Genomic DNA, 26,666 nt, shown 5'->3' with positions numbered 1-26,666 from the left:
TGTGTTCTGAATGCTCTCATTAAGGAGGCCAGACTTGGTGGAGGTGGTTGACAGGGGCGGAGCTGCAGGCTATTGAAGGCTGCTCTGCTCCCTGCTGTGCTCTTTGCTTCAGCGTGAGCTAGAAGGCAGGTTTCAACCCCCCTCCCCCGCAAAATTTTCAACCCCCCCCCCCCCGAAAATTTCAACCCCTCCCGAAATTTTTTTCTGGCTAAGGTCGTGCTGCCATCCTTATTCTCATAAGGTTTCTCCTGACTGTGAAAAAAGTAAACACTCAGGGGCCTCATTTATTCTTAAATATCAGCCTTCTAATTTAGTATTTATTGTTAGCTTCCTCTGACATTTAATCGATATGTCTTCTCCAGGCCGTGTCTGCAAAGTTGTAATGTTGTTGTAAATGTCCACAGAAGAAAAATAGGTGGATTAGATCATTAAGATGAGCCACTCTCATAAAATATTAAAGTTACAGATGCATGTCTTGAGTGTTCAATAGACTAGTCCAGTGGTTCTCAACCTGTGGGTCCCCAGATGTCTTGGCCTTCAACTGCCAGAAATCCTAACAGCTGGTAAACTGGCTGGAATTTCTGGGAGTTGTAGGCCAAAACACCTGGGGACCCACAGGTTGAGAACCACTGGACTAGAAGGACTTAAATTGCATTGTTATTGTCTGCCTTTAAGTCCTTTCTGACCTATGGCGGCTCCAAGATCAACCTTTCCCAGAGTTTTCTTGGTATTTTTTCTTTCAAAAGAGGTTTGCCCTTGGGGAAGGACCCTTAGATAATGCCTCGAAGGCAAATACAATAGATTTAAAAATGCTTAAACAAGTTTTTGTGTTTGTGTGTTTTGCATGTGTCCTCCAGGCTGCACCCCTCGGAAGTGTGGAAGAGGGATAACAGATGCCATAATCAAAAGGGAAGAAGCTGAGAAAATCCGTAGGTAAATTTTATTTTTGATACAAACTTATCTTATTGAAGGATTTAAAGTGTGTGTGTGTGTGAGTGAGTGTAATAGAATTATATAAATTTTGCTTTTTTTATGCTTTTCACCCAAGATAGGAGGATGATATCTAGAGATAGGGAATAGTAGGAAAACCTTTATTCCTTTTCATTATATTTCAAGATTTTTAAAAAAGTGCTATTTGCATATTATCTATATAGAGGAAAATGATTGGAAGAGATGTTGGTGAAGATTGACCACACTTAGCATGGAAAACTGATCTCCAAACTCTCTTCTGGCTTGAATCTTAAGATGAGCTAAAAGTAGAGTAAAACCCCTCTTCTTTCCTACCCAACAAAGGTAGAAGGGATGGATTTCTCCTAGACACTATGGCAATCTTATCTGGGTTTCCCATCAGTGCCCTCTGGTTTTGCACTAGCAGCTTCCTTACTGGAAAGAAACCAAGTGACAGGACATATCAGAGTTGCGCTTGCCAGGCCTATCCCTCTCATTTGCTGGTCTTATCCTTTTTCTAACCCCTTCCCTTAGAATAATGTGTGGTGTTGCTCCATTAGTTCTATACAATGTCCCAGAATACTTGTTGGATGTCAGAACAAACACAAAGCAATTTATGTAAAGAGAAAGTATAATATCCAAAGAGCATATAGTGTATAATTTTATCAAAATTCCCAGTATACAGCTCAATACGGTGGCATAAAGCAAAGTGAAAAGGGGCAACTGCTCTCAAACATCTTTGTCAACAAATTATATGGCATGAGATCGGGGAATGTGCCTTCTTCTGGAGGTTGGAGGACTACAGCTCCCGTTATCACTCACTGTTAGCTAGGCTGACTCTGGTTGATGGGTGCTGTAGTACATGGACCTGGTTTACCTACTAGAAATGTGTAACAGCCCTCCTGCTTTTCCCTCTGCTTTCTTCCTTTTTAAGTGTGCTGATCCCTTTTGAATGAAACTCTTATAATAAAGAATAAAACTTTATTTATATCCCCCACCTATCTCCCTGTGGGGACTCAGGGTGCTTCTTAGCAGTGTCTGAAATGGATTAATGTTGGGTTACTTCCCAGAATATCATGCAAATCATGGCAAGTTAACAGATAATTAAACCACAATTCCCTATGGAACAATAATTTCAGATACTACAGAATACAAAGCAATGTTATTATCCTAGTCCTTCTTCCCATCTATCAATCTGGTATAGTAACCTGCATATGTATATTGTTTGTGGGCTCTACAGTTAGACGGCATCAGGATTTTAATGAAGTGCCTTTTTATTCCATATATTTTCAGTAGTGAGTTTGGGCAGCTGCTCTTGCCACACAAAGTTCCCTCAATAGAGTCAGTAAACACCCATTCTGCATATGAATTCCCGCATTTCACCAGAACAATGTTTCAATTTAATGTTTCAATTTAAATGAAAATCACACTCTAATCTTTGGTCATTTGTAGTCTGGAAGTCTGCTCCAGATCACTGGACTGAAAATAAATACATATTTATTTATTCCATTTATACACTACTTTTCTCCTGGATTAGGAGCCAAGGAACTCACAAAAGGATAAGCTGAAAATGATAACATTCTGAAAGGCAATTAAAATCCTCACACTAAAATAACATGTGAAATAATAAAATGAAATAATTGAAAAGCTATTGTAATTTTTCTGGTCACTTCACAACAGTATTTTTTCTGGGTATGACTAGGTTTTAGTTGTCTTGAGTCCTTCTCATCATGCTTTCCTTAGTAGCCCGTTTCTGCTAGCAAATGCCATCCCTACGTGTCTCGTGCTTCTTTGCAATTATGACAATTATTTTATGACCTGCAGCACTAAACAGCAAACAGTGGCACCAAAGCCTTGATTTGAGACTGTTGTTTCATCCACAGAATAGCAGAGAGGGGACTGTCCCTGGGAGGATCGGATGGAGGGGTGAGCAGTGTCCTGTTACCTTTTACATTCTTCTGGTGTCCAGGCAAGATGTTTCAGATTTCATTTTACCATGTATTCTGGGGAGTAATGGCAGTTTGGGAAGGAGATGTAAGACTCGACTGCACTCCTCATCTAGCTAAATATGGTACTTTGGACATATAATGGTACCTCATAGTTAAGTAAAGGGGAAGGCAACAGGAAAAGAGAAGTCAACATTACAGACATTGATTCAGTCAAAGAAATCATGACCCTGAGCTTGCAATGGAAGCCAACTTGACAACAAATAGCAGCACCATCACCACCAGTCAGTGCCTATTGGATGCTTTAATTCTGTAGTTAAATTAATAATGTTTTAATTCTGTAGTTGAATTAATAATGTTTTAATTCAACTTTTCTATATTTTTAACTTTAGTATGCCCTCTATCTCATGGATTCTGTACACATGGATTCTACTATTCCCAGTTCAAAAATATTTTTTAAAAAAAATCCAAAAAGCAAACCTTGCTTTTACCATTTTATTCAAGGGGCACCATTGTAAATAGTGGGACTTAAGCATCCATTGATTTTGGTATCTATAGGAGTACTGGAAAGGATCCCCGGCAGATAACAGGGCCCTACTTAATATGCATTTTTGATCAGAGCTGGGCTGGTGTTTGAGTTGAGTTTGCCTATAACTTTGGCAAACAGGGTTTGAAGTTTTGCTCAGCCCATTAAAATCTCTTGGTAAGTCACACTGTCACATCCTCAGGGGAAGGCAATTGCAACTCACCTGTGAATAAATCTTGCCAAGAATGCTCCATGTTAATGTTGCCTTGGGGCAGGCATGGGCAAACTTCGGCCCTCCAGGTGTTTAGGAATTGTGGAAGTTGAAGTCCAAAACACCTGGAGGGCCGAAGTTTGCCCATGTCTGCCTTAGGGTCAGCATAAGTTATTTGTACCGGGGGGGGGGGGGAGTGGAGGCTGGGGAGAGGTGGGAGGGTTTCACATGTGGCTGCATGGGGCTCTTAGAAAATCCCTACAGGCGCATGCAGCCCCACACTCTCCTCTTGTCAGGGGGGCACAGTGGCCCACTGCACCCTCCTGCCAAAAGGAGAGCTTGACACACAGCTGTGGAAGCCTCTCTGGCGGTGGGCATAGCAGCAGATGGTGGGGGAAAAGGAGGACAGAGGCCAAGGCATTGCAGGCTATCCCACTCCATCCTTGACCTGGGTTGCTGCTCTGGCTTCAAAGATACTGCTGGTGGTGGGGTCATCATGGAAGGAGGAGATGCAGCTCAAGTGATGAGAGAAAAGAGGTGTTTGGGGTCCATTGCTGCTGTTACTGCTGCAGTCTTTGGAGGCATAATGAGGGGCAAAGCAATCAGCCCAGCCTTTGGCATGGCCCAGGAAGCAAGCCCTGTGCGCTCAATCAGTGCAGAGCCGAGCTCCCCTTGGGCCAGTGGGGAAGCCCAGGCTCTCCAGGATTGCCTGGGCTGTGTGGGATCCTTCCTGGGCCAGAGGAGGGCTGGAGGAAGCAGCCCAAAGGGCCGCATCTGGTTCATGGGCCTGCGTTTGCTCATGCCTGTTGTAGAATCATAGTTTGAACTGCAGTATATGTAGACCCATATAATGCAATTCAGTGCAAATCAAAATGCATTATTTGGCAGTGCAATTGTAGGACAAAGCCTGACCATTGGAGTGAGTGCCTTAAATTCTAGGTCACCTTGGTGTATATCTGTGCATAAATAGTGATTAATGGATAAATCAGTTAACTTAAACTATTTAGGACCGAGTTAGATAGGATAGTTAACTGTGAATACAAATACAAAGCCTTCAGTATTTTGATCAGAAAATTTCACAGTATATAGCCAACCAGAAATTTTTCATCATTGTAGCCCTTTTGTAGTCGGACTTCCTTAGTAGAAACTGTGGTGTAGGACGATGAAGACTAGCAAACAGAAGGTGTATCTTTTTGTCCTCCTCAGCCTCCCAAAAGGAATGTCTTGTGTTCTTGATTTGTATACTGGTTGTCTGCTAGAATCAATTATGTTAACTAAGGAAACATGCTTAAAGTAGAAAACAAGCAGGTTAGATTAATCAACAAAGTATAATTTATTAATGGACAGAAATCTAAATTCAGTGGTGATGGTCATGTGACTGGTGTGGTTTTTTGACCTTTGTTGTGAGTTTTTAATATGGCTTTAGTTTAGTGAACCCTATTTTGTGCTCTAGATGTGTTTCTAGAGTAGTGAACTTGTTATGGCACATTGTAAAACAAGTAACACAGAAGAAAGAAGATTCAGGCATCAGTGCCAATTAAGATTTTGTTATCCTGCTGTATGCAAAAATCAGCTGACTGCAGTCTTGGCTTTTGGGATTGAAATTACTCTTCTTTGGAAACATTATGATGATTGTGTCTAAATAAAATTATGGAAGAAACTATCGGAAAGATCAGTGGTTACTCCCTCAGTACTACCAATAAGCTTTGTGACTGGCATTTTAAACCTGACCCTCCAATTCATGTTCTAGCAAACACTTTGTCAGACATCATTATCAGTAGCTGAGTTTGTTTGTCTTCCAGGAGTAGAGTCTTAGTGGTGGGTCCGTGACTATGGAGATCTACACGATCTATATGGTTTTTTGCAGTGCGGACATAGAGCTATCAGATGTACAGTGGGACAAATGGATCTGCTTTTCCATTCCTTCTAGAAAGAAAGATGGAATTATTCTCAGTCATGGTGTTGTGTGCTTTCAAGTACTTTCCAACTTATGGCAACCCCAAGGGGAACTTATCATGAAGTTTTCTTAGCAAGATTTGTTTCAGGGTGGCAGTTGTCTTTGTCTTCCTCTAAGGCTGAGAGAGTGTGACTTGTCCAAGAATGAATGAATGCTTTTTCTCATAGGCTTTCTCAACTTCCCAGTATCCTGTGAGTCTCTTACATCTTCTTTTGATTGAAACCAATAGTTCATAGTGGACTTACTTCTTCTCATCTGCTTGCCTCACTGGCATCTTTGTCAGGAAGGTGAGGGGCTTTGAGTTATACGAATAGGTCTTTGTATGCTTTCACAACATAATGATCTGCCTTCTATTGAGTCAGACCAATGTCCATTTAGTTCACTACTTACAATTCAGTAGCTCTCCAGGATTTGAGACAGGATTTGTTTTTTATCCCTATCTGGAAAAGTTAGAGATTTAATTTGCAACACTTATGCTTTATTCTTTGATTATGTTGTTTGCTTCTCCTGTTCAAAACAAGCGAATGAATGACACCTCTATCTCCAAATGGAAGCATGAAAGAAAGGTTATCTGACTAATCCAGTAAGCAATTTACTGAAATGAACAAAGGGTAGGAATCAAAACATCATAAGTGTCCTTGAGTTCTAATGTTTTCTTTATTTCAGACAGAAATGTGCCTTGATTACAAATCTGGCGTGGACTTAGCATTATTGAGTCTGGTTGCTTCTGGACTTCCTTTCTAAGACAGCATTATGTGTCAGTTTTTGCTGCATTATTGAGGCATCATGGAGGGGTGTTGTAGCCCTAGCTAGACTTTATTTGGGTCTAGTTTTCCTCAGAAATATTTTTTCCCACATTTCCAAGGAGTAGAACATGATCTTGAGATATATCTGGTATGAGATCACTTTTAGCAAAAGCAAATGTTTTTTGTCTTTTTTTCATTGAAGTAATTTCCTCCAACCAGTCTGACTCATTAATTATGGTCCATTTAGCATTTTACATCGAATATTTCCCTCTTCAAAAGCCAATTTTCTTCTTTCTCAGACCATTTTTCTATTAATATTTTACTCTTTGTGTCTATTTTTATAGTTCTGTTCTTTGCAATCCACTGGATTTATTTTCCTCTTCCTGGACTTCCTGTTAACCTAAATTATTGTCTTCTTCCTGCAACTCTTCAGACTTGCACTGCTTAAGGAAGCAGGAAAGATGCTATCAGGCTTGAAGTGAGAAATAAGTAAAATCACTTGGTAGCATAAAATGTATATCTTACTGTTGCCATTGATATAAAAGGCCACTAGTTTTTCTTTTAATGTCAGGATAAAAACCTTGAAAATGAGTACATACCATAATTTGAAAAGGTGTATCAACTTTTTGCCCTCCCAGATTAGGTGGTGGGTGGTAGATTTTGTTAGAGCTATAAAACCACAAGCACACTATATCTGTTTGATTCTATTTACTTACATGTAGTTCAAGTTCTGAAACATAGGTATTTTGTTATTGTCTGCCTTCAAGTTGGCTCTGACTCATGGTGACCTGAAGAGGTCCCTAAGATGGGGATTTCTTGGCTAAGGCTGTTCCCGTTGAGTTTGTCTTTGCCGTCCTCTAAGACTGAGAAATTGTAACTTGTCCAAGGTCACCCAGAGGGATTTCAAACTATGATTTCCAGAGTCATAGTTCAATGTTCAAACCACAAAACAGTTGAATTCTAGGGAAACACTAGATAATAATGACAGGTAGTAGTGTCAATGTAAATAGGTTGATGAATCTATACCAGATTTTGGTCTGAACTATAAATTAGTAGTCTGAAGTGCTGAACTCAATCTTCAAAATAGATTCAGCATTTTGGATACTCCATTTAGTTCAGACTGAAATGTGGCATGCATTTGTTTTCCACTGACAAGAGAGCCACCGGCTGTTGGTTCTGAGTAAGTCTTGTGTTGCTTTGCTTCCTGACTTACATGGGAAACAATAGGGATATGGCCTCCAATATTCGTTTTTTCAGGAAGGCAGATATACTTGAATTTTATCTCTTGTTTTGCTAATGTGGTTCCTCTTTTTTGTTTTGTTTTGTTTTTCATCCCAGGCTTCAATTCTGGACTTGCACTCAGGAGCGCTGTCTTTGGGGAAGCATTTTGTTAACATGTACAGGTAATGCAACTTTATGTCTTAGGCTCTGTGTGCTTGGAACTGCTGATTTTCATGCTCTTAGCTTCTCGACATGGGTTCAGGATTTATAAGAAGAATAGGAGTGAAGCTCTGCTGGTAATTGATAGAAACTTTGGACATTTTTCTTCCTTTACAAAATGAACATGTGATACCTCCTGTTGTTAAGCCAGGCCATTAGGAGATCAGTAGACTTGATATAGTCTGTTCGATCCAAAGTCTTAGTGTACATCCATAGTACTATCTTTAAGCCAGAAAGAAAGGGTTTTTAAAATATATATATAATTTTTCCAAGACCTCTGCCTATTCATTACAATTGTTTTAACTTTAGTCTTAGTAACAACCACCCTGAGATCATCCACATTTCTGAAATAATTGCATATTAAGATACTCTAATTTGATGACAAAGTGTAAGCAATTGACTGGTGCAAATATTTATTTTACATTGGTTGTGATTTCCCTTTGTTTCACTCTTTCATCCCACCTCCTGACTTCAGATACTTTGGTGATAAAGTCCATGACATCTTCACAGAAGAGGATTTTCAGTTATACCGGTAAGAGAAAAGTACTTTTTCATTTTATATTTATCGTTCTCTCTTCATTTTTCCAGGATATGGTAAAGGAGTACTTACAGTCAATTTGTAGTTTGTTTGTCTGAAGACATAGCTAAATACAAAATGACAATTCTGTGCTGTTGCAAATCTTTTTAAACCCCAATATGGCTTACCATTGGCTATGCTGTCCAAAGCTGCTAAACTCTGCAATACAACTTCCCATGGATGATCCAAATGCAGGGAGGAATTGTTTATTGCTTTACTCTGCATCACTGAAGATTGTAGGAACATAGAATTGGAAGAGAAAACAAGGATCATCCATTCCAACTTCATGTGCCATGCAGGAATACACAGCCAAAGCATATCTGTGAGATGACCATCCAAGAAAGGATTTAAAGAATATACTCAAGTACTGACCAAATAAGAAATGTGTTTAGTTTTACTTTGTAGTGAAGCACAATATTGTAGTGAAGTAATATTCTGAACCAGTGAATGTGTATTAAACTCAGTCAGAAGAGGAGCTGTTTTTGGCTATGAATTATGTGTTCTGTGGGCTGCAGTGACAGGAGAGAGTAATGCTCAAAAGGACTGTTGTGCCTGTTACAGCAGAACAGCTAAATAAGCTATTTATATCTCATTATGTAGGTATATAAATAGGTATAAAATCAAACATTTGCTTATAATAAATCAGCATTTGCAAGGCTTGCTATTTTTCTTTTTGTGGAGTACAGCTGAAGTGTTTTCTGCAGATTCCACTGTAAATCTGGAATGTGGGTTGATGTGAAATAACTTTTTGATTTGGAATACATCTCAGAGCATTGGTTTGTATGAAGGAGTGTCTGCTTCATTACAGATGTAATCACAAGTCTTGTTGCGTATCAGAGTATAAATTCTTGAAGGATTTCTCAGAACAATGCAGCCTGCAGATGGCCTTCAGAATGGCAGCTTAGGGGAATAGCTGGAGAGATGTCTTATTGTCCGCTTGAAAGGTTGATTGATTTCTGTGTGGATTGTGTAAATAGAAACCATAGCAATTGAACAAGATTTCTAAGTGATGGGCAAAGTTTATTGAAAGAAAACAGATAAGACTTTTAAACTCATTTGTTCGGTTGAAATGATTTTTCCTTTTGAATGAACTTCATTTTTTCTTTTCTCGATTTGGTGAACCTGAAATCCAGGAAAGTGGCAGAGTTGACAGTGAAAAAAAAACTAGTACTGTAATAATTCCTATGTAACTTGAGTATGAGAACTGTTAAATATGCTGTCTCCCTCTGTCTTGTCAATTCTGTGCCAGTCCTGTGGCAAAGAAAATTTGGAGGCTTCACAACCTCTGAGGATGCTTGCCATAGACACCCAATAGTAGCTGGTCCCCTAAGATTGCATTGGTGCTTTCCCTTCTTCATGCAATGACTCTCAACTTATCCATTCTGGCCCCCTAATCTACCCTGTACTTATACATAAGTACATTCGATTGTTTATCTGATATAATGTAGAGATCCAGGATCTGTAACCGTTCAGTTATTGTTGAACTACAACTCTGATCATGCCCAATCAGCAGATACGTTAACTGGCACTGGGGGGATAAGCTCCAGTGTATTTGGAAGGTCACTCAATTCTTGATCTAATGAGTGAGAGACCAAGGCCCTTTCACACAACATAGTTATACTGCCATGATTTCATTTTAACTGCCACGATAACAGTAGAATTATGGGTTCTGTAGTTTAGAAAGGGAATTCTCAGCCAGGTAGCACCAGTGCCTCTCCCAGCTACAACTCACAATTAAAGTGAAATCATAGTTCTATAACTGTGTAGTGTGTAAAGGCCCCTGGACACTTGATTCAGATCTTACCTCACCAGATGACCTTATGCAAACAGCACTGACTTGGCTCACTGTCTGCAATATGTTAATATAGTGAATTAAATCATACTGATAGGATGATCCTTTGCTATATTAATAGTTTGCACGCTCTATAAATATTTATTTATTGTAACAGGAGAGGAAACTTACATTTGTGTCATGGTACTTAAATTTCCTTAAGAAGCCTTAACATCTTGTCCTTTGCAGTGACGTGAGACAGAGAATTCAACAAAAAATAGCTCTTGCTTTTGGCATCAGCTCCTCTTCCATGTACTTGACAAAGCCAACCTTCTTCTCTAGAATAAACAGCTCAGAAGCGAAGACTACCCATGATGAATACTGGCACCCACATATTGACAAGGTAAGTGGGATGCTCAAAGGAAATTATTCCCCTCCAATCCTGTTTTCATGCCTTGCCTTTAATTATAGTCTTCAGCATGGCATGATTAAAGGTCTGTGCAGTAGTTATTGCATGACTTGATTAGCACTTTGGTGTTATGTAAGTTTCTAGGAAGTGACTCTCACTAAGCCCGATGGGACTTACATCTGGATTTGAGTACATATCTGCCCCCATTCATTATCTCTAGGCAGCTTTACCCAACTCATATCATCCCCTCTGGGTTGAAGAAGCACTGGAAAGCCAGCCTGTCCCCAATGCTTATGACCTGTGCTAGATGTTGAGTGGCAGTTTGCTATCCTTCCTCGTTTCTTAGGTAGGGAAGGCAAAAGAGAAATACATCTATCTCAACTGTCATTTTCAAGAGATAATAGGAACATTGATCAGTTGCTGGCCGCTTCTTCACTATTATTTCTTTCACAGCAAGGAGAAGCAAAGCACTTTTTGGGAACAGTTGATTTATGGAAGCAACAACTGTGTGTGGGAGGCAGGTTGCCTCCAGGGTGGCCTGAGTGTGTAGGATCACATTTGAAATTGCTTCTAATTGGAAATTTCCTGTTGAAATGTAGAAATCGAATGCCTCGGGCACAGAGGTCAAACCTAAGTCCTAATCAAATACTCTACCACAGTTGGTGACTCTCCTTTACATTTTCTGTATATTCCATATATTTTGCTGAATCTTCCAGTTGTGCTTGAATGTGTTTGTATGCATGTGCTCAGATTTCTATATCTTATCATATTCAGTAGTTGTTCTGTCCATTAAAGAGTACCTGCCTTTCCCTGTATATGACTTTGGAGAAATATTAGGTGAGAAGATTTTGCAAACAAGTATGCCTTTTTCAGTTTATGTGCACTTAGTTATGGCCAGCATAATTGGTCTGTTTAATCTGCAAACAGTTGAGAAGCATCTGTTGCTGTAGGTTAAGACTGGAAAAGTTGCTTTGTTGGAAGACATCTGCTGGAACCCCACAGCTACCATGATGACTCTGGAAGTTATCTAAAAAGTATAGTTTCTTTATTGTATTTTAAAGGGAATCAGAAGAATCAAAGTAGAAACTGAAATATACAGGTTAAATACAGGTCAAATAGTTCCTATACAAAATGCTTGGAAGCAGGAATTGGGATTTTTGTTTCCTCCTCCCACAGATTTTGGAATACCTGTATTTGCATGTATATACATAATGCACCATTTTGGAGTTGGGACCGAAGTCTAAACATGGCATTCATGTGTGTTTTCATATATAAATATATAAATATGTAAAGTCTGAAGGCAACTTTATACATTAGAAAACACCCAATGTGAAACATAAAAACAGTCTTCGATATGAAAACTGTGAGGGACAAACCTGCCATCAACATTTTAGTTATTGTAGTATCTGCATTTCTTTTTGCCACTTGAATGATGGAAGCAATCGCATAACACTTTTGCCATTTCTTGGAATTTTAGACAGACAAGATTTCACCCACATCCTGTCCTTTTTGTTTAAGAAGTTGGCTGTCTATTGTGCTGCTAGTTAATGTGGCCAAGCAGTCCCAAAAGCAGATGTCTAATTTTTCAATGTAGCTTTCCAAATGTTACTGATCCTTAATGCTTGCTTGCTTTTGTTTTAAGATTCCTTCCATTCTTTTGGAGGAAATCAGATTATTTATTTACCTTATTTATATTCCGCCCTTCTCACCACACATATGCAGCAAACATTCTATGCACAACTAGACAGACAATTATACATTGATAAGGGGTATATAAGCTTTTCTCGTCTCTTCAGCATCTTGGAAGGTGTTGCGCTTGATTCTGGCCATGGGGGGCGGGTGCTATCACTCCATCTCACTGCCAAAGAGCTAGTTTGTAACTTCCTCCTTTGGACTGAATTGCCGGCATTCCTTCTGGGTGCCCCAGAATATCTCCCCCACTTTTTCTGAACTGTACTTATTTATCTAATCACATTTATGTTTTTGAACCCCTAAGTGGGCTGAAGCTGGGCTAAAGGCCAGGAGCTTACTCTGATTCGGCTTCAAATTGGCAGCCTTTCGACTGACAAGATTGGCTACAGCTGGTGTTTAACCTGCTGTGCCAAAGCTGGGGTGCATCTACACTGCAGAATTGATGCAGTTTGACACCCCTTTGATTGCCATGGCTCAGTGCTGTGGAATCATTTTTTTGTATCATTCTCTGCCAAAGAGTGCTGATACCTCAACAATCTACAAATCCCAGAACTTCATAGGATTGAGCAATTACATTAAGTCTACAGTGTGGGTGTGCACTCTAAAAAAAATGACAATTTATTAACACGTTATCTTAAAACACAGCAAGCAGCTTTCTTATATAGTAGGTTGAAACTTGGCCACCTAGTGAGACTGTACAGAACTTGACTTGGATCTTTCCATCTCTAACTCACATAATTCAGCCTTCGCATCATACATTGTATTATTGTAGGAATCCCATATGTTGAACATACCATGGAAACAGGAAACTGCAGATAATAGTGAACTCCACTGAAAGCAATGACTTCTGTCAGAAGTTTTCAAAGATCAGGCCTGCACAACCTGCAGCCCCCCAAGTGTTTGGGCCTCCAACTCCCAGAAGCTCTCACCAGCTGTTTCTGTGGCCAGGAATTATGGGAGCTGAAGTCCAAAACACCTGCCAGGCCACAGGTCATAGGGTCTCATTGGAGGGCAAAGAAATTTCCCAGAGAGCTTATCATAGAATCACCTGAAGGATTCCTCAAAATGGCTGATTTAGTTAGGTGCATGGTTCTGGTCCCGTGGATACAAGGGTTGTTCTGAATATATGTATTATCTTGTAAGGAAGGAAGGCTGTACTGTATGAAGAAAGTAAGGGTGATTTTAGGTTTCTAAGGTTTTTCTTCTTTCAAATTCCATTTGGGGTGATTTATTTCATCAATCTTTTCCTTATTATTTTGCAGATAAATAGGAAGCTATTGTATGAGGTTTTCCCATCGTTTCTTTCAGTATCCATGTATCCATGTGGGCATGAGTTTCTTTGATCTGGCGAATAAAGTTATAGCCAACATCCCTGAGTCTGTGTGTCAAGTTTGGTCTTTATCAGTCTTTGTTGGTGGCTGCAGCGGTCTGTGGGAACTGAAGGGTGTGAAAGTACTACAAATCCCATCATCCATTGTCAGTCCTCCCCCAAACCTCACCAGGATGTAAAGGGGGTCATGGGGGTTATGTGTGCCAAGATGGTCTTGATTTTTATTTTGAAATTTACCAGTAGCGGCTTCATTTCCCAACTTCGGCTTATACTTGAGTCAATATATTTTCCCAGTTTGTTTGTTTTTTGATAAAATTAGATGCCTAGGCTTATATTCAGGTTGGCTTATACTTAAGTATATACAGTGTTCCTCCTTTTGAGAAAAAATCAGGATAAACATGTTAGAGGCAGAGGTGCATCACAATATATCTTGTGGCTGCCACATGATTCTTCCAATCAGTCTGTGGAGGGACATAGTTATTTCTTATATAAAACGCCCAAATACTGAAAAGTTCTGGAGAAAAATATGTCCCTAATGGCTTGCTTACATGACGATTATGATTTATATCCTCCAAGGTGTTTTGGACTTCAACTCCCACCATTCCTGACATCCTTGGGCCCTTTCCTTTCCCCTCTCAGCCACTTAAGAATGTTAGAATGTTGAGGCTGGCCAATCAGAAACCATATGCAAATTATACCACAGTGGTCTGTGGGTGTCCAAGCATTTTAAAGTACAGGGTTAGTCAAAATGCATAGGCCAATAAGCCATTCAATTGAATGGCTTATTGGCCTATGCATTTTGACTAACCCTGTACTACAAATCCCATAATCCGTGGTCCCAAACTGCACCAGGACATAAAGTGGGTAATGGGGGTTATGTGTGCCAAGTTTGGTCCAGGTCCATCACTTGTGCAGGTTACAGTGGCCTGTGAATGTGTCAGCCAATCAGAATGCTGCCACATACATACACCGCCTTCCCTCCCGCCGCATACAAACACTGACTTTTATTATATAGATGGTAAGTCTGGGAACACAATGCCTCACAGAAAAAGAAGCCAGGGATTATTGAATACACGACTGTTGAAACAACCCAAACATCTACTTTGGTTGCCAAGCCTATCTGGTTCTCTTTGGCCAAATCCTGAAACTTGCTCTCCCCATCCCTTCTCCCCTCATCTAAGAAAAATGAGCTCAGTAACTCAGAGCAAACCCCTCAAAGCATGTAACTTCTTGGATTAGTGACTCAGAGCAAACTTCTCAAAGCACAGGGGTGAGTGGAGAGCAGAATAATTTCAGAGTGAAAAGAAAATGAGGTGAGGAGAACATTTTACTTTGTTATCCTCATGCTCTGCACTTTGTGAGCAACCAAACACACATAACCAAGACGAAATTGTTAATTGCAGCTCAGCCCAAATAATATATAAAACCAGAGAATAAAATTAATAGAAATGAGGATGAGAATCAAAGAAACATCTTCGCTACCTGCCCGTTTGTTCATCACATAATAAAAAGGATCCAACTTCTTCTATATAAGCTTGTTATACGGTGAGAGTGGGAACACCAGCTTTTAACTCTAAAAGGACTGATATTTTGAGATTCACCTAAAGCCTGTTCAGCTGACAATTTACATGTTCCAGTGATTTCATTCTATCACTATTTTCACTCTTCTGCAAACCATGAGGCATCAGCTTCCTCCCAACAGAATAACAACAAGCCTACTTGATATATTTCATCTAGTCTTCATCCTTCTTCTGCTGACTTTTGTGTCCCTCACTTCTGTAATGAATTCAGTGAATCTAAAATACTTAATTTGTGAAAGTATAGGAATAATTTTAGTGTTAATCAAGTAATCTATGGAGTTCAGCCACATTGCTATGAAAGAAACAAATTAATTTACAGGGTTGCTGTGAGTTCTGGGATGTATGGCCACGTTCCAGAAGCTTCTGGAACATGGCTACACAGTCTGGAAAACTCACAGCAACCCAGTGATTCTGGCCATGAAAGCCTTCAACAACACAATCAATTTTCAGTTTTTTTCCCCTCAGGCAGAAAGCAATCAAGAAGAATATTGATCTTTCTTCCACATGCCAAGAATAAATATTTTCAGTTTTAGGATAAACACACAGAAGATAAATGTGTTTCTTCCTTCGAATCCATTAGCTTCATTGCCTTGCTTGTTTGTGCATCTATCCACACATTTGTTCTTCCTGAAGCTGGAAGCCAAATGGCAGTAAGAAGCTGGAATTTGCCCAAAGGCTACTGGATGCAGACTGCTACAGCTCTTAATGTAAGCCAAGTCAGACAATCTTAATGGAGTTGGCAATCAGATGGTTCTCAGACATTTTACTCATTGGATGTTGGGTCTTCAGCAACACTTCTGAATATATGTCAGATATTTGTACATGCAATGTCTAAAACACATAGTTATTTCCAACTAAACAATTGGATTAATAGGAACTTGGTAGGTTGACACTTATGTAAGTTCCACTGATTCCACATGTCTAGTCTATTTGGGTGACTTACAGACTTGGCCTAATAAATATTGTATAGTTCAAGACATTTGGCTAACCAAACCATTTCTCACTGTACAATGCTAGGTTTCTGTAGAAGTTGTGTGTGTGTGAGAGAGAGAGAATCTGCTTACTTGTAAATACCTAAAGTGAACATTCTCACTTTTTAATACCTAATCTTGTTAGATTTTAGCTAGTCTTGTAAGCCGCTCCGAGCCCCAGGGGAGTGGCGGCATATAAGTTTAAATAATAAATAAATAAATAAATAAATAAATAAATAATCTGTTTATCTGATCTGGTCTTTACATCCTTTACATCCTTTTGCTCAGATATGGTCCAACAAAGTTAGATAAAATGCATGCTAAAAAAACAAATGGAGTATTGTAAACAAATGTTTTAATCTCTTAAAGAGATTAAAACAAAAAGATCTATTAACAAATCCGCAAATGTTCAAGTTTCTTAAACAAAGCTGCTATGGAATTAGAGATCTTTATATGTTTTCTTCCCAGGTGACTTACGGTTCATTTGACTATACATCTCTGCTTTACCTCTCTGACTATACAGAAGACTTTGGTGGTGGACGATTTGTTTTTATGGATGAAGGGGCAAACAGGACAGTAGAGCCTCGAGCAGGTAAAGTTATAAAGATCCTAGATCTCTGTACTGATCCTTCCTTCTTTATGAGAAACATCTGGCTGCTTCTGCTGTTTAGCATTACGTTTACCTCATCTTCAGTCTTCATACTGGTTGGATCCTGCAGTCAGGCTGTATCTCTGTTAGTAGAGACAGTTCTCTCTTTACGCCATACAGGTACAATATACAAACTCTTCCCTTTTATAAATTTGGTTCCATGTTAGAGGCAAGCGAAGCAGCATAAGATACCACAGGAAATATCTTGGGGCAAGATGCCAATATTGTAGAATGTGGGTAGTTTTATACATTCAATCTACAAACAATTAAATGTTCAATGTATTGTCGAAGGCTTTCATGGCTGGAATCACTAGGTTCTTGTGGGTTTTTTCGGGCTATAGGGCCATGTTCTAGAGGCATTTCTCCTGACGTTTCGCTTGCATTGTTTCTATGGCAAGCATCCTCTGAGGATGCTTGCCATAGATGCAGGCGAAACGTCAGGAGAAATGCCTCTAGAACATGGCCCTATAGCCCGAAAAAACCCACAAGAACCTAATTAAATGTTCGACATCTTGTCAAGGTTGCGACTCTCAGATTGATCATTAACTGGAAGGTGGTGTGACTGATGATTCAATTTCAGGCTTCTGGTGGTTTTTTTCAGCTCTCAGCTGGACACTAGACACGAGCATGGTGTAGTGGTTTGGATGGTTTCCTGCCAGTGATTCCCACTGAGATAAAATAAACTCTGACCATTCCAAGTTTGGTAATCCTGCCATCCTGGGATGGGGGATTTAGTTCCAGCACATCTACAGCCTTCTTTTTTTATGTGCTGGAGCTTGTTCAGAAGAGTACCAGAAGCAGACTTTCTGTAACTTCATGCAGAAGCTTATAAGGCCAGAGTTCCCTCTTCAAGGGCAGCCCTTGACCTGTCTCATTGATGTCCTGCTTGTGATCTTCCCATTGGCAACATCGGTTCTGTTGGCCAAGAATTCTGATCCATCCAAGGTCCTCCTTGTATTCCTGTACAAAATATCTTTATATGTCTTTTTGGGGAATGTAGAACATGGCCAAAATTATTCTGGATGGTTTCTGTTAGTGATTGTTATGATTACATTTTGGCTCACGATCAAGCTGTATAAATACCATTGCTCTCAAAGGAACTCTGTAAAAGTTTGTAGGAATGCGGCAAGCCGTTTGTAGTTAAATCTTACTTCTGTGAATTGTTTTTCAGACACATGCTATGGATTTCTCACATTTCCTGGCTTCATTTAAAATTAGTTACTTACACTTTAAAAGGGCTGAAAGGTATACTCAGCTAACAAAGCCTCTGACAAAATCGTTTTAGGCTTGGTCAGTGACCCTTTTATTTTGTCCTCTGTCCAGTCAGAAGTTTTTTTTAAAATAGCTTTGGCATTAGAAGGATGGTAAAGGGGAACTGTTGGATGTGTGCAGTAAATAATGTGACAAAGCTTGTGGTAGGAAAAATAGAAGTCTGCTCAAATGGTTCCTACTGTGCCTATATGTTCCTGCCTACAACAGGCAAGGTAAACAGCAACTACATTCTGATTCCCTTACTGAGCATGCAGTACTAAGCAGCAGGCATTCCCAGCATGTTAATATGGTATTATAACTCTGGTCACCAACATGGAACTTATGAAAAATGAAGGTGGGTGAAATATGTAAGCATTCACACAACTGCTGCTTACGCTTAGAGATGAAATTTCTCAATTCAGGAATGAGGAATGTGCATCTCTCCTGATGGTGTTGATCAGTCATCCCTGACTACAGTTTGTGTTGGTTATAGTTCATGGGAGTCATGGCCCAGCAATATTTGGAGGAACCATTTAAATGAGCTTCCCCCAACTGTATTGTCCTTTAGATTTTCACGCCCCTCAGTTTTTGCCAGTCCCTGAGCCATTGACAACTGGTTCCTGACAGTTTACCAGAAAATGAAGAAAAAATGTTAACAGTGAGTACAGATATGCCTGTCCCCCACATCTGATTACCTGAGAAGTCCTGATTTAAAACATCTGAACAATTTGATAAAAAATTTCAAAGCTCTCGACACCTGACTAAGCAAAACAAATTCCAGATTATTTTTTTAAAAAAAATGGCATTGCAGGTCTGCATTGGTGCCCAGTTCTTACATGTGCCCCAGTGTAATCCTGAATGAAGTTAATTACAACAAAATAATGAAGAGCTACTCTTTCAGAATGATCTTCTCTAACTTTTCTGCTTCCCATCTACAACATGTCTGAGTTTTGTAAAGTCCAACAGACTAGGTTATTGATCTTTTTTCTTTAAGAAGCAGACTGATTATTTTTTGCCTTTCAAGCTCTTGGAAAAATGAGATCTTAATAATACTTCCATGCCTGAGTCCCTTTATTTTCTCCAACACTGGGAAAACCATAATAATAACTGATAAAAAAAATGTCTGTGATCCTTTTCAAGTTTATGGGTTTCTTATGCTTTGATGAAGAGGATATTATTTCTAAGTCGTTCTCCCAGAAATAATAATATGATAGTTTTCTCAGCAAATGTTTATCAGATGTGGTGAAAATAACATCTACTTTTGTTTTTGTTGTCTTATCTATACACTTCTTTGTAGCTAGTGTTGGAAATTCACTTATTTCTTTTTTTACCATCTCTCTGGAAAAGAACTGCAAGAAATGTATGTTTCTGCTGGTTTCTCCCATGTCATCAAAGTACCAAAGTGCACATTAGTAAAGGCATATCCTTCTGGATTTAGCTGCTTTTTCTTTGGCCTTGCTGTGGTTTCAAGTAAAGACTTACAAATTAGATCTGTTTGCAATAAATTGGCAGCACTTACCTTCTTCCTATTGTTTAGTTCATGTGTTACTTTACTTGGTCTTTGTAGCTGAGGTGCCTTAATGCTGGAACTTGTCCTCAGACTTGGTTAGTCTCTTCCAGCATAAAAAGGAGAAAGGGGAGAAGTAAAAAAATAGAAATGTGGCAGTACTCCCACAAGTGTATAAATAGCTACTCGGTACTGTGTCTGAAGAAGTAGGTTTACATCCACAAAAGCTAAAGCTAACATAAAATCCAGCTAGTCTTAAAGGTGTTGCCACATTTCATTTTTCCTCTCTCTACTTGGTAATCTAGACTTCCTTACAAGCCTATTCTACATTTATTGTACTGACTTGGTTCTTTCCATAGCATCAGCAAATTATATCAGACTACACTATTTTAAAGGATTTAAAAGATGGCAAACCATCAGAAATGGGAATTTTGAACCCATGGGTGCATTGTTTTGCCTTGTCCATTTTGTTGGTAGTTTAGTTAGACCCTGTTTCCTTCTCTAAAAGTCCCACGCTTAACTATTGCAAGGGAAACTGCTACCTTTCTGTAGCAGAATAGGAAATTCAGATCTTGTCTCTGAGCTACGACTTGGGATTTTTCCCATATTTGCTTTGCAATAAGGGTTGTCTTTTTACTGTACTGAACAGGGAATTGATGACATTTGAACAGAACTTTAGAAAGGAGGGAGAACAATCCTTGCCCCTATCATCTGTCCCTTGGAACATAAACTATTTCTAAATCATGTGATTTTTATCTTACTTTGCTCCCAAGTTGTATTTGTAAGGCAAGAGTCATAGAGTACTTGCTTTTAGGAGCACAGGAAAACATTCTCAAATCTCTTATGCATTTGAGAAGGACACATCCCATCCCTTATCTTTCACAGAGGAGAAGATACTTTCCTTGCTTAGATTTCTGATATACTGTGAAGCTGGTCCAGATCCTGGGCATGTTGTAAGAAACAGTGAAAAATTAGGAGCTATTTAGTAAATCCTTATGCCACTTTTAGTATCTAAAAATCCCCAAAGTTTTGTGTTCTACTTATCATATTGATATGCCCCTTTCCCCCACAACTGACATTGTTGTAATTCCTTGATAGAGATAGTGAACTAAGAACTAGGTCATATAATCGCAATTTTTCTCAAATCGATACTGGATTTTTTATAACTCTTTGCATTATCCACATTTGCTATGGGTGGCAGATTGTGTGGAACCTAAACAGCAAGCAACAGCATTCAAAATACAAATGCATTGGCTTTTATTTTATGGTTGCTGTGTTTTTTAAAAAGCAGGTGGAACAAAAAATTTTGACTGTGCCTTTCAATTTTGCTACGCTTGCAGGAGTTGTGACATGATGTACAAAGGCACAACATGCCACAAACCTGCTTAAACTGAAGCAGGTGAGTCTGCAATCATCTTTAAGATGTTGATCTTGCGTTTTCATATGACATGCACACATACATAATATTTACATCATTCATTTCAACCAAGAAAACAGGACACCTGAGAATATTCTGCTTTAAAAGTGCGTGTGCTCTCTGTTTGTGCATCTATTTGTAGAGTCTTTTTTCAATCAAGGGAAACGTTTTGGGAACAGGAACCTGTCATAAGTCTTTAGTACTCAGGACAGTTTCCCTATCAGGTGACATTTTAGTCTACAAAGGTGCTTGTTTTTCAGCAAAGCTAATTCAACAACTCTTCCAGGAAGAGGCAAGAGGACATTTTAATTATCAATATGCATCAGTCACATGGCTATGTTCTGTTTCCCAGAGGGTTAGTAGCCTTGTTCTGCTTTTCTCTGGCCATTTGAATGGAGCAGCCAATTTCTAGACACTACAAAGGACACAGGCCTGGGTTGGTTGTTGATAGTGAGCAAGCAATGCATCTTCATCCTACCACAATAAGGACCCCATACTGTGTACTGGAGAATGGGGCTACCATTTTATACAGCAAGGATAGCAAAATGTATATATTAAAGTGCTTGGCTGATAGCATCAGGCTATGGAGATGGAGGACAGTAAAACCAAAATTTTCTCTGACACTCAGTGTTTTGGACAGCTTCATTTCTCAAAAAGGCGGTATCAAGAATGCTGCTATGATTTGTATAGGGCTTGCCCCATGGAGATGTCTATGGCATTCTCTTTAAACTTGTCAAAGTCAAGGAGAGGTAAATCTGCACATCTGGCTTTCATACATAAGTCTGTGAAATTTAGGTAGCACTGTCTTGGTTTTCTAGAGTGTTCAAACCTTGTTTCAAGAGATAAGTCCCTGGGTCTTGCATCCAGCAGCAAAATATTGGAAATTCACTGCTATGCAAGAGTAGTATCCTGTCCCTTCATGCCTTACTGTATGTTCTTTACTTCCAGGCCGGGTTTCTTTCTTCACGTCTGGCTCTGAGAACCTCCATCATGTGGAAAAGGTCCAGTGGGGCACCCGTTTTGCCATCACCATTTCCTTCACCTGCAATCCAGACCATGGTATTGGGGATCCCGTTCTAACGTAACAGATGGCATAGATGGATTAAGAAGAGGAGCCCTGTGAGAGGAGAGGAAAAGAAAATATTAACTTCCCATGTAAATGCTGCTGCTTTTGATCTTTTAAACTTTGTTTAATGTAAATGTGAGCTGTTTTCATATACTCTGTGCCCTCTTAAGTGTTGCAAACAGTGCCTTAAGGTCCATCTTTGTACATTCCCTGTCAGTTTGCTTTTTGTAAGGCAGTAGTTTGGTTTCTTCCCACCCTTTAAGATCTCTTCACAGTTTAGAAATTGCTGTATATGCTACCACATTTCCTCACCACAAGGATTTCCTTCACTCCGTCTATAGGGTGCCCTATGAAACAGCTGGTGAGCAGATGAATACTCAGGAATGTGCTGTGAAGGACGGGTTCAATTGCTTCCAACCCTTGGGGCTTCCGTCACACTTCCTCTCATCCATAATTGGTCCCTACATTTCTCCTCCTCCTTTTCTCCATGGTAATGTACAAGCTTTGGTAAATAAATGGGGCAACAAGTTTATTGGCTTGTGCATTAGCACATTTTACACTAACTGGAATGTTTTGTTTCAAACTGTATACATAGAACCCATGAAAGTAGAATGGGATGAGCAAATTTTAGGTATGTGAGGACCAAATTCTCTCCCCTAAGATCAACTGCAGGCTACACTAAATCCAATGAAGATTAAAATGAAACACAAAACCTAAAATTAAGCCAGTGGAACTGAAGTTCTGGTTTCCTTTTTCAGCGTGGAGATGGGAAGCCTGCATGCTTATGCCCTTGGAGGTATCCATGACTTTTTCATTAAACAAAATGGGGGCACATAGAGGGAGTTGTAAGCTGCAAAAGTCATTTGGGGGAGCACTAATCCCTCCTGGATCACTTTGCACAGCCTTGCTTTATAACTTCATGGACACTACTCGTGTAAATGTTTTCTTAAAAACGAAAAAGCAACATTTCCATCTTTAATCTTGAACACGAAACATGTGCTTTGACTACTGGAATGGTTGTTGTTCCTGTACCCCATGGTTGTACATGAACTGAAAAATTATTTTATTGATTGGTAGGTGACTACTCAGGATAAAATAAAACTGTTCTGAAAAAAATGTTTAATCTGCTTGATATCTGACCTGTGTACTTGTAGAGAATACGTCTCTTCTTTTAAGGAATCTATTTATTTCGCCACCTGTACCTTAGATTCGAAATATTCAGCTAATCTCAGGATCTGTTAGGGGTTTTTTTGGAATGAACTCTATATCAACTGCACAGGATATGCAGTTATCAAACTGAATGTGAAAGAACTTCAAATAACTCCTTGTTTACAACAATAAGCAAGATGTCTCTGGACAGTGCCAGAGACATCTTGAGGGAAAATATAATTTGGCTGCACACAACTTTTAAATCATATTATATGGGACAATGTTATAAACTGGAAACCAATGTACGTCTTGCTTTTTATTATGAATGGCATTTTAGCTTAGGGAAGGCTGAACTTTTTATTCATGTTCACTTGTTATTCAGTCCAGTGTCTCAAGATGTAAAAAAAATATGACTGACATCAGCGGGAGAAAAAAAAGTGGAAATGGAGGCAAGCAAGTAGGATGGTAGAAGTAAGACAAAGGTGTAAGTTAATTCATCACTGTCTGACTTGTAGAATTCAATGTGTGTGTATTGTGTACATCCTTTTTGCTCCAGGTTTTCCTGGATTGCATAGATCAAAAATGCTACAGTATGAACCCCATATTCATGGGATGATTATCCACAGTTTTATGTATCCATGTCCAATAAATTATGTCCTCTCTAGGCATTTTCTAGGTCCTCCAGCGTGACTTTATGATATTCTTGGCTGTTCATTACAAAACGCTTCACCCTGTGAAAATGGGAAATAAAGGGAAGCCAAGTATAAACTGTTACCTCTCTTTGAAAAGCTAAATTATCTGTCAGTACTGCTGCGAGGCATGGTTTAAGAGAGCACAATTTAATCCTATGTGTCATAGCTGACTGACTCCCTCAAAGGAGATGTGAGTTGGAGACCCATACTAGAGTCTACTCTGTGCCCAGCAAGAGATGGTAAAACATGCTGAGCTTCTTATCACTACAAAACCAGTCATAAGCAGATGTAATGGAGTGATAGATATTCAAGTGCAAGGTTGGAAAGCTCTCCTCCAGTCTGCAGCTTACCACTCACTCCTTCCAATGGAGGATTTGCAAAAGCCTAACAGCATGCAGGCCTCAGGTTTTCCATTTCACCCTTCTGCAGCCTGAAAGCTTGACACTACTTTGAGCCTGAGTTCATTTGAATAACACACTAACACCAGGGATCAATAATTGCCAAAATGCCTGTAGGCTCCAGAATGTTTGTCACACATTCACATCAAATAAACCATGAAACAACCCATATGGAAGTGCATGTTGTCTTGATCCTGCATGCATCTGCATTTATTTTTATCTGCAAAATTGAATTGTATGATAAGATTTGATTTGCTCTATGCAGATGAAAGCTGCACTTTGGAGAAAATGGAAGGGAAATCTCTAAAAGGTCTATATGCAATATATTTTTTTAAAAACCACCCGCTTAGACAAATAATAGAGGGGATAAAAGGATGGAGAACTTGCTATGAAGGCAAACTGCAAATGCAGTGCCTGCTTCTCTTAAAATCTCACATCACTTCAGCTCTTATTTTCCTCCAGATCTACAGGATGAGCTTTCCCTTAAATAAGTTCTTTCTGGCAATACGAAAAAGATTATTCTCTCCCCACATCTGTCCCTTGTGGTTTTCCTGTTATAGTAAAGTGCTATCTCCATTTCTCCAAATCCTATCTATCTACCTGCTATTTATTTCAAACACCTTTTAGTTCTGCTGATCAGCCAAGTCCCCATTGCCTGTCATTCTTCTTCCCCAGAATCGATAAAGATAAAATGTTTTCTAATGAAATGGCATCTATCACGTGTATCTTGCACACACCCTGCATGTATATCTGTAAGTGACCCTGCTGATTTGTAGCAGAGATAATCATGACTCCTGTGTTGTCAAAGGCTTTAATGGCCAAATTCACTGGGTTGCTGTGAGTTTTTCAGGCTATATGGCTATGTTCCAGGAGCATTCTCTCCTGACGTTTCATCTGCATATATGGTAGGCATCCTCAGAGGTTTGTTCAGAATCTTTGGAAATTAGGCAAGTGGGGTGAATATGTATCTGTGAGGTGTCCAGATGGGAGAAAGAACTCTTGTTTATTTGAAACAAGTGTGAATGTTGCAATTAGCACTTGATTAACAGCTTGATTAGCACTGCATAGCCTTGCAGCTGCAAAGCCTAGTGGTTGCTGCCTGGGGACATCCGTTGTTTGGGAACTGTTAACTGGCACTTGATAACTTGCTATCTGGAATTCCCTTGTTTCTGAATGATGTTCTTTATTTACTGTCCTGGTTTCAGAGGGTTTTTTTTAAATACTAGTAGCCAGATTTTGTTCATTTTCATGGTTTTCTCTTTTCTTTTGAAATCATCCACATGCTTGTGGATTTCAGTGGCATCTCTTTATAGTCTGACATTATGTTTGTCAAAGTCGTCCAGCACTTCTGTGTTTTCAAATAGTATTCTATGTCCAGGTTGGTTTATCAAGTGATCTGCTATGGCTGACTTCTCTGGTTGAATTAATTCACAGTGCCTTTCATGTTCTTTGATTCGTGTTTGAGTGCTGTGTTTGGTAGTACCTATGAAAGATTAAATATTGATATTTTAAATATAATCCATGCCCAAATGAGATACATTGGTTGGGAATACTGTATGTATATTATGAATGACAATTTTCAGAACGAATCAATGAAGAAAGCATCAATTACTGTTTTCATTCACCAACCATTTGTTCATTATCTATGATTTGGAATCTTTTTATCATTTGAAAGGCTTGATACTTACAGAAGCAATAATGAAAGGCGATCATAGAGAATGCAGCCAAGAGCTGCTTTATGACAGTGAAGCTTAACATACATGAAAGGAAAAGCTGCTCAACAGTGGAGATGTTCATGTCAAAGATGGTTTGCTTTCAAAACAGACTGCACGGGGCAGCTAGGTGACAGCAGTGATCATGCCTCCATGAGAATGCAGATTCCATTTGTCTGACCTTTTCTGAGAAATCAGGAATCATGATGACTGAGTCTGAATTCCCTTAAAACAAAACTGAACAAAATCTTGCTATTTCAGAGCTCCTTCAAAAGCAAATTTATGCCCAAGGGGTTTTCCTGGTTATAACTGGCGACATTTCACAGATGCAACGAAACAGCAAAGCCAAATCTTTAATCATACTTCACCCAGGAAAAGAAATTCCACACTAGAAAAACAGGCTACTGCATCTTAAAGTATCCAATCAATTTTTTGTCAATTTTTCTCTTATGTGCAGTAGGAAAAATCAGCAGACCACAAGTATGCCGACAATCATGCATTTGTCCTAAGCCATTCAAAGTGATGGTTGATGGGCTGGTGCTAGTCTTTTGGTGCTGGTCTGCAGCAAGTTTCCAGGAGTGAAAGAAATGGTAGTGGCCAGTGGTCACAAATATGGTGCCCAGTCCCTGGGATATTGGGTAGAACACTAAACCTGACCTGAATCTTAATTGAGAACAATATTCCTTTCTTTCTCTACTTGGCCTGGAAACTGTTCTGTTTC

General features: G+C 39.3%; 1 protein-coding gene across 1 annotated transcript in view; it reads left to right on the top strand.

Annotated features, from left to right (window-relative positions):
• OGFOD3 (2-oxoglutarate and iron dependent oxygenase domain containing 3) overlaps positions 1 to 24,402 on the top strand; it is a 40,550-nt gene extending 16,148 nt beyond the window's left edge. The window contains exons 3-9 of the mRNA XM_060759829.2: positions 858 to 933; positions 2,832 to 2,874; positions 7,673 to 7,737; positions 8,250 to 8,306; positions 10,372 to 10,525; positions 16,573 to 16,696; positions 21,877 to 24,402. Coding sequence (XP_060615812.2) covers positions 858 to 933; positions 2,832 to 2,874; positions 7,673 to 7,737; positions 8,250 to 8,306; positions 10,372 to 10,525; positions 16,573 to 16,696; positions 21,877 to 22,013 — 656 coding nt within the window. The 3' untranslated portion in view covers positions 22,014 to 24,402. The remainder of the gene's footprint in view (positions 1 to 857; positions 934 to 2,831; positions 2,875 to 7,672; positions 7,738 to 8,249; positions 8,307 to 10,371; positions 10,526 to 16,572; positions 16,697 to 21,876) is intronic.
• The last annotated feature ends 2,264 nt before the right edge of the window (positions 24,403 to 26,666 follow it).

The sequence above is a fragment of the Anolis sagrei genome, chromosome 2, assembly GCF_037176765.1.
Source record: "Anolis sagrei isolate rAnoSag1 chromosome 2, rAnoSag1.mat, whole genome shotgun sequence".
In the NCBI taxonomy this organism is placed as follows: Eukaryota; Metazoa; Chordata; class Lepidosauria; order Squamata; family Dactyloidae; genus Anolis; species Anolis sagrei.
Note: the sequence above shows the minus strand (reverse complement) of the source record. Positions and strands in the feature narration are given on the sequence as shown.